We start from the raw sequence: 9,269 nt of genomic DNA, 5'->3' as shown, positions 1-9,269 counted from the left end.
GAAACCGCATTTGTTTAAGAGGTAGTTCTCTTTTCTTAAATCCCAATGGGACAGATGAGAAGGAATTATACTCCAAATTATTCCCATCACTTACTGCACTCTTAGAACTTGTGATTGTGATGTGGAATATGTGGATGTTTGAGTGACTGTGATTTTAATGATTTTGTTTAAGCTGTTTGATGAACACTTCTGCTTTACATCAGAGAGAGAGAGAGAGAGGAAAGATGGGGGGTGACAGGATGCAAAGGTCCCACACTGGAATATAAAGCAGCGACAATTATCTTCTCGGAGGAAAAAAGTTAAAAATCCAAGAATGCAAAAAAAAAAAAAAAAAAAAGTTTCTGATATAGTCTGATCAAGTGAGTAAATCATGTGACTAAAATAATGATTCCACAGACTGGGTGCATGACATTTTGCTGTTGGATCCATGTTACAGACAGACAGCAGTGATAGAAGATGTGCCACCATTGATTTAGTCATTACCACATCTTTATTTTTCATCTCTCATTTATGTCTTTATTATTTCCACTATGAGTTACCAGTTTGGTGAACTTCAAAATGAGCATCTTCATTACATCTGTACCATGATATTAATGCTGTTATCTGGTAGTAATATTAAAAAAAAAAAAAAAAAAAAAAAATTCCTGCACCATCTGTTCAACAAGCAGTTCCAGTCTCTCTCCACTAGAGTGTGATGCTGCACTTGCACTATTTCCACCTCCTTCCATCATCAGCCTCCTTTTGTAGGATAAAGGGTGTATCTATATTTTTTACAGTTTGATGGAGTCAAGTTAACTGTGATTGGAAAAATCAAGCTTTTATTTTCAAGTAATCATCCTGGTACTAAGAGAAGGTGGACTGAAATCTGATGAAGCTCAGTGACCTATCTCATAAAGATAGGGAGTGGCTTTTCCTGGAAAGTGATGCCTCAGATTTGCTAAGTCAGTCTGACAGAGACAGGAGAACAAGAGAGCAGCCATGGCTTCTGCTTCTTATATGGAGGATTTGACTTGTTCTATCTGTCTGACTATCTTCACTGATCCGGTGAGCCTTCTCTGTGGCCACTCTTTCTGCAGAGAATGTATCACCAACTCTCTGAGCATAAAGGACCAGTGTCCACAGTGTCGGACAACTGTTCCAAAAGAAATTGTGTGCATCATATAAATAAAAAAAGAGATAAATGTGATTCTGCTTGAAAATACACTGTCCATCTTTAAACAAAAAAAAAAAAAAAAAAAAATCTGCAAAATCAATAGAATGAAAGAATTGATAAAAAAACAGAACATCATACTCAGATTATCAGCTCATTTTGAAAAACTGAATAGTTTTGAGTTTTAAATCATTGTTTCTGCTCTGTTTTAAATCATCACACAGCATTTGATGTAACTTTGTCTTGTGCAACTTGGATCTGTGTACTGTAGAAACTAGGGACTGTGTATGTCATTAGGGTGATCTTTTCATGATTGTTGTTATGTGTTTTCTGTCATGCAAAAATCTTGGTTATCACTTGTGGGATTTATTGATATATCATGTAAACAAAGGAATACTTATTGTCTAAATACTCATGTTGCTTTAGCAAAATGTTGCATGTTTAAAAATGAATACTATGACTTAATAAAAAGATGTTTTAATAATTTATCACCAAAGAATATAGTTTCTATAATCAACTTTGCCTTTGTTTCAATATATGTAACTTTGGCTTCATCAGTACAAAATAAAACATTTATTAACATGGATGAGCATGAGTACAAAACAAATAAACTCCTGAAATTAAACTCACTTTTGACCCACAGTCCTTTTGTGTGTGTGTGTGTGTGTGTGTGTGTGTGTGTAAGGGCTGTCATTTCATTCAGCATGCTTTGTCTTTTGGTTCAAATTCTTTGCACAGCAGCAGAGTTGGATAGAATTTGGCAAAGGTTCAGGTAGAGTGGCATCTGTTCTGTATGCAGAGTCAAGGTAAAGCACCAAGAGCCATTTTGACTGAAAGTGCATTTTGTTTAAGAGGTGCTTCTCTTTTCTTAAATCCCAATGGGACAGATGAGAAGGAATTATACTCCAAATTATTCGGATCACTAACTGGATTCTTAGAACTTGTGATTGTGATGTGGAATATGTGGATGTTTGAGTGACTGTGATTTTAATGATTTTGTTTAAGCTGTTTGATGAACACTTCTGCTTTACATCAGAGAAAGAGAGGAAAGATGGGGGGTGACAGGATGCAAAGGTCCCACACTGGATTAGGTCCCAGGATGTTACAGGTACCTGAAGTCGACTTCATCAACTGAACCAGCTGGAGGCTCCTAGGACTTGAATTCTGCTGATTTTTACTGTATTTACTATATAACAGAATAATGCAGCATTTCTGTTCTGTCACACATAAACATCTGTAACGTATTCAAGAAGAGATTACAAACTTAGCATGTTTTGTACTTTTGAGTTTAGGCTTTAGTCAAGGCAGGACCATATTCGACACCTGCTTGAATTTGACAAGAAAAGCTTTACAACTGCTTGCAATATGGAAAACCGGGTCTGTTATTATGATATAGCCTTAAATAGTCATCAGCAAAATATAAAATTGCAATGAAAGACACAGGCAGTTGTAATGTTAAAAATAACATGTGATGTAATTGTCGTGAAATAATTAAAACTGATTCCTGGATTGTACTTGACTGAAAAAATAACTCCTTCCCTGCATCCAGCTACACCAGACCCCACACCTCCTATCACAGGCTATTTTTACAATAAAGTCCTCAGCAAAATTCATCTAAAAAATTCAATACTGGAGATACTGACACGTTCAGATAGATCCTGGTTTCAAAATGATCCACAAACTGGCAATTCAGTGGAATGAAGACCAGTCTGACATCCTGTACTCCTAATTTAGACGGTAACTGGCAAATGGTGTGTGTCTGGGTTTATTGAAGACACAATATAGGCCTGTGTATATCAACTAAATTAGGATAATAGTTGATTGAAGGCTGATGGAAGACAGCATTTCCAAGGCTGTATGCTAAAATCCAAGGAATATAAAGCAGCAACAATTATCTTCTCGGAGGAAAAAAGTTAAAAATCCAAGAATGCAAAAAAAAAAAAAAAAAAAAGTTTCTGATATAGTCTGATCAGGTGAGTAAATCATGTGACTGAAATAATGATTCAGGTTTTTAGACCAGCTCACAGACTGGGTGCATGACTCTTTTCTGTTGGATCCATGTGACAGACAGACAGCAGTGATGGAAGAGGTGCCACCATTTATTTAGTCATTACCACATCTTTATTTTTCATCTCTCATTTCTGTCTTTATTATTTCCACTATGAGTTACCAGTTTGGTGAACTTCAAAATGAGCGTCTTCATTACATCTGTACCATGATATTAATGCTGTTATTTGGTAGTAAAATAAAAAACAAACAAACAAAAACAAACAAACAAACAAACGAACAAAAAACAAATTCCTGCACCATCTGTTCAACAAGCAGTTCCAGTCTCTCTCCACTAGAGTGTGATGCTGCACCTGCACTATTTCCACCTCCTTCCATCATCAGTCTTCTTTTGTAGGATGAAGAACTGTAATTATATTTTTTACAGTTTGATGCAGTCAAGTTAACTGTGATCGGAAAAATCAAGCTTTTATTTTAGGGTAATCATCCTGGTACTAAGAGAAGGTGGAACTGAAAACTGATGAAGCTAAGTGAGCTATCTCATAAAGATAGGGAGTGGCTTTTCCTGGGAAGTGATGCCTCAAATTTGCTAAGTCAGTCTGACAGAGACAGGAGGAAGAGAGAGCAGCCATGGCTTCTGCTTCTTACATGGAGGATTTGACTTGTTCTATCTGTCTGACTATCTTCACTGATCCGGTGAGCCTTCTCTGTGGCCACTCTTTCTGCAGAGAATGTATCACAAACTCTCTGAGCATAAAGGACCAGTGTCCACAGTGTCGGACAACTGTTCCAAAAGAGGAGAAATATCTCCCAACCAGCCACATTCTGAAAAGCCTTGCTGAGAAAGCTAAAGAAGCTGAGAAGATAAAAACAAAACAGAGAGATGAGACCACAGGGGTAAGTTTTATTTATTTATTTATTGATGTAATGTCAGCTTTGTATCGGATCATATGCAAGTGGCAATGTATTTTTTAAACAGGGTTACTGCATTCTTCGTCTTTATCGCTTCTTTTTTCATTGTGTCACTGCTATTTTTATTACTGTTATTTAGTGATTGATGCATTATTTTTTGAAAGGTTTCTGAGTCTTTGTGCCCTGAGCATGAAGAAAAGCTGAAACTGTTCTGTGAAACAGATCGACAGTTAGCCTGCGTCATATGCCGAGATGGGGAGAAGCATGATGGACACAAATTTAAACCAATCAGAGAAGCAGCTACATCTCTGAGGCGGGAGCTGGAGAAGGGTATGGAGCACCTTTCTGATGAGATCCATGCCATAGAGAGCCTAGCCAATATGCAGAGAGAAGAAATAACAAAAACCCATGTGATGTCCCAGCAGCTGATGACCCAAATCAGCACCCAGTTTGAGGAGATGCATCAGTTTCTGAGACAGAGAGAAGAGGAGATAAAGAATGAGCTAAAGGAAAAAGAGAGAGAGGCTGTAGAGGAGATGACTGAGAAGTTTAAGGCGATGGACCTGGCTTTGTCTGAGAGTAGAGAGCTGCAGGTGAAGGGGACAGCAGCTCTGGAAATTTCTGACTCAGTGAAGTTCTTGCAGAGCTGGACTGAAGTGAACAACATGCTGACTCCAGAGTGTTTGTTCAGGCCCAGAGCAAATGATCTGCAGGTGGCCCGCACTTCTCTCAGTTTGGGTCCTTATGAAAGTCACCTGCAGTTCTTTGTGTGGAAGGAGATGCTTCAGGTGGTCAAGCCCCGGGCAGAGCTGCTCTCACTGAGAGGAAAAAATACAGATGTAACTGTGTCTGATGACCTACGCAGTTTGCTTTGTACTCCCAAAAGCAGCCAATCTCAATCAGGTTTATCATTTGGCTCTACCAGAGCCGGAGACTTTGTTGATTTCAGCTCTAACCAACGATCTAGCTTTGATCAAATGGACTTTTCAGCAAGATTACGTCGTGCCCAAGAATTTAGTTTTTCTCGAGAAAATGACATTTATCACACACTCAATTATTCGTTTAAAACCAGTTCATTTGGGTCTGGCCAAGCCAGGAGCTCTTTTGAATTCGGCTCTATGGATGCATCAAAACCTTCTGGATTTGGCTCTACCCATGCGCCTCAAACATTTGGTGGTTCATCATTTAGTAAACCAGATCATGGGTGGCATGATAACAATTCTTTTGCTGTCAAGACAAATCATGCATTCAGTGTCAGTGAGTTCAGCTCAGGGCAGTATTACTGGGAGACAGAGGTTGGACTGAGGAATTACTGGGAATTAGGGGTGACAGGTCATTTCCTCAAGTATGATGGCCAAAAATATGTCATCTCCAATCAGTCTTCAGTAACAGAGCTAACATTTACAGATAGACCTCGAAAGATTGGGATATACCTAAACTGCTCCTCCAAGGAGCTTTCCTTCTACGATGCAGACAAGATGAAACATGTTCATACTCTGAGCTCAAGTCTCATGTCCCTGCCAGTGTCAGCTTATTTTAACATTGGACACAGTGAGGACATAGATCGTAACCCTCTGACAGTGTGCTGGTACTGAGCAGAGGGATGCTGGATCACAAGCAGCTTGGGCCATTGCAAATTCAAAAACAAACAACAAATAAACAAACAAACAAAATAAATAAAATAACAAAAAAAGAGATAAATGTGATTCTTCTTGAAAATACACTGTCATTTTTTTTTTTTTAAAGCAACATCTGCAAAATGAATAGAATTAAAGAATTACTAAAAAAAATAGAAAGTCATACTCATATTATCAGCTCATTTTGATAAAACTGAATGGTTTTGAGTATTAAATCATTGTTTGTATCTGCTCTGTTTTAAATCAACACACAGCATTTGATGTAACTGTGTTGTGCAACTTGGATGAGCAGCTGTGTACTGTAGAAACTAGGGACTGTGTATGTCATTAGGGTGATCTTTTCATGATTGTTGATATGTATTTTCTGTCATGCAAGACTCTTGGTTATCACTTGTGGGATTTGTTGACATATGTAAACAAAAGAATACTTATTGTCTAAAAACTCATGTTGCTTTAGCAAAATGTTGCATGTTTAAAAATGAATACTATGACTTAATGACAAGATGTTTTAGTATATTATCACCAGAGAATATAATTTCTATAATCAACTTTGCCTTTGTTTCAATGTATGTAACTTTGGCTTCATCAGTACAAAATAAAACATTTATTAACATGGATGAGCATGAGTACAAAACAAATAAACTCCTGAAATTAAACTCACTTTTGACTCACAGTCCTATTTGTGTGTGTGTGTGTGTGTGTGTGTGTGTAGGGGCTGTCATTTCATTCAGCATGCTTTGTCTTTTGGTTCAAATTCTTTGCACAGTAGTAGAGTTAGATAGAATTTGGCAAAGGTTCAGGTAGAGTGGCATCTGTGGTGTATGCAGAGCCAAGGTAAAGCACCAAGAACCATTTTGACTGAAACCACATTTGTTTAAGAGGTAGTTCTCTTTTCTTAAATCCCAATGGGACAGATGAGAAGGAATTATACTCCAAATTATTCCCATCACTTACTGCACTCTTAGAACTTGTGATTGTGATGTGGAATATGTGGATGTTTGAGTGACTGTGATTTTAATGATTTTGTTTAAGCTGTTTGATGGACACTTCACTGCTTTACATCAGAGAGAGAGAGAGGAAAGATGGGGGGTGACAGGATGCAAAGGTCCCACACTGGATTGGGACCCAGGATGTTACAGGTACCTGAAGTCGACTTCATCAACTGAACCAACTGGAGGCTCCTAGGACTTAAATTCTATTGACTTTTACTGTATTTGATACATCACAGAATAATGCAGCATTTCTGTTCTGTCACACATATACATCTGTAGCGTATTCAAGAAGAGATTACAAATTTAGCATGTTTTGTACTTTGGAGTTTAGGCTTTAGTCAAGCCAGGGTCGTTTTTTCGTCATGCATGTGAAGTGAAATGGATGAGATGCAAAGTCTGTGAACACTGACATCCAACAGAGGAAGATTAGTAATTTACAGTGAAGAAAACCTTCTTGAATTTGACAAGAAAAGCTTTACAACTGCTTACAATGAATACAATGGATAACAGAGCTGACATTTCCAGATAGATCTCGAAAGATTGGGATTTACCTAAACTGCTCCTCCAAGGAGCTTTCCTTCTACGATGCAGACAAGATGAAACATGTTCATACTCTGAGCTCAAGTCTCATGTCCCTGCCAGTGTCAGCTTATTTTAACATTGGACCCAGTGAGGACATAGATCGTAACCCTCTGACAGTGTGCTGGTACTGAGCAGAGGGGCCACCAGGAAATCCTTAGTAGCATACTTGTGGAATTTGGGTCCGAAATTCAATGTCTGGTGTCCAATAATGTGAAATGAACTAATGCTAATGCTAAACAGTTGCTAAATTAAACAAACAAACAAACAAACAAACAAAAAAATCGATCATTACTATCAAACCAATGTTTCAAAATACAGTATACTCTTTTAGAGTATGAACTCTCTGTCTCCTCTCTTTTTCTAACCAACCCAGCATCTGACACAAGTATCTCTTATGCACCTTGGATTAGAACCTACGCTCTGTAAAAACTTGTGTATACAATGTATATCAGTTTATCTTTTCATAATTGTCAATATAGATTTTCAGCATAATTATACCAGCTTCTTGACCATAATACACTGGTTTTAATTATATCATGTAAAAAAAGAACATGTATCCTCTGAATACTAAAAATGCTTTGCTTTCAATAATGAATATTATTGTGACTTGCAACATTTTTGCATGTTATTTATTTATTTTTTTGGGGGGGGGATATACAGTACAGGCCAAAAGTTTGGACACACCTTCTCATTCAATGCATTTTCTTTATTTTCATGACTATTTACATTGTAGATTCTAACTGAAGGAATCAAAACTATGAATGAACACGTGGAGTTATGTACTTAACAAAAAAAGGTGAAATAACTGAAAACATGTTTTATATTCTAGTTTCTTCAAAATAGCCACCCTTTGCTCAGATTACTGCTTTGCACACTCTTGGCATTCTCTCGATGAGCTTCAAGAGGTAGTCACCTGAAATGGTTTTCACTTCACAGGTGTGCAAAAAAAAGTGTCATAGAAAACTATCCATACATCCATTATCTATACTCGTTTTTTGTCTGATTGTTTCATAGGTTTGTTTGTTGATGTACTAAATCTGTCAGAGCTCATAATTCCCCCTCATTATTATTTATCAGCATAATTCATCATTATGCTGTGTGACAGAGCTGCAATGAAATGAGAAACTATTAAAGATGTTTTCATATACTGCATGTAAAGTCTCAAATAAAATGCAACCTAAGACACTATTATTATGTGATGCTGAACATGCTCAAGTTATTTTGTGTAAAAGTGTTGAATTTTTTGGTGTATCCACCTGACTCATCTGCTTCTAATTCTGTTAATGATGCTGCACATTACCCAGATGGATTTGTTTGTTTGTTTCTTTTAGGCTGAAAGGGTTTTTCCTTAAAGAGCCAAGTAACCCTGTTGGTGTAGATCACGACTGTGTTACCTCAATCATCAAGTATTTTGCCTGGGGATGTTGGTGTACCATATATAGAGGAAGCCATTATCATAGGGGTGCCTTTGGGTGAAGCAGATGCACTCTGGGAGGTCTGGGAAGTTCTGCAGGTTGCAGTTAAAAAACATGGCGTCATCATACAAGCGGCCAGGTCACAACATTCAAAGAGGGAGTGGCTAATCCTGGAGAATTGAGATAATTTTAATTTTCAAGTTGCAAACAGAAGATAAAGGGTATGTCACTGTACAGAGTGAGGCTTGCCTGTTAAACCGTCTATTCATCTTTTACCAGTAATAATAAAATGGCAGTGACAATCTAAAGTACTGTCTTTGTTCAGTGACAACCACAGCCAATCCTGGTGCTCCTCCTGCTGTTTAGAGCCCCTATGGACCTGGGAATAAATGATTATTCATATCGATTCTCTGTACCTTCCTCCTGACTGAAAAAGCTGGTATCATCGAGGAGGATGTGGGAATCAGATTGAGGCTATCTTCAGAGCTAGTCTGATTACAGACTTCTCGTATGTGGCTTGGAGGGAGCGTGCCAGACTCCTAAAGTTTTTATTGCCACATCCACCAAGCAATTG

The 9,269-nt window shown here is 37.8% G+C and overlaps 1 protein-coding gene across 1 annotated transcript; it reads left to right on the top strand.

The window, feature by feature from the left end:
- Window positions 1-3,787: 3,787 nt before the first annotated feature.
- On the top strand, window positions 3,788-5,664 carry LOC115361446 (nuclear factor 7, brain-like). The gene is made up of 3 exons (XM_030054816.1): window positions 3,788-3,853; window positions 4,258-4,942; window positions 5,594-5,664. Exons 1-3 carry the CDS (start codon window positions 3,788-3,790, stop codon window positions 5,662-5,664), a joined length of 822 nt encoding a protein of 273 aa, XP_029910676.1.
- Window positions 5,665-9,269: the final 3,605 nt, after the last annotated feature.

Source organism: Myripristis murdjan, chromosome 7, assembly GCF_902150065.1.
Source record: "Myripristis murdjan chromosome 7, fMyrMur1.1, whole genome shotgun sequence".
NCBI classification, from domain to species: Eukaryota; Metazoa; Chordata; class Actinopteri; order Holocentriformes; family Holocentridae; genus Myripristis; species Myripristis murdjan.
This window is presented reverse-complemented; position numbering and strand designations above follow the sequence as displayed.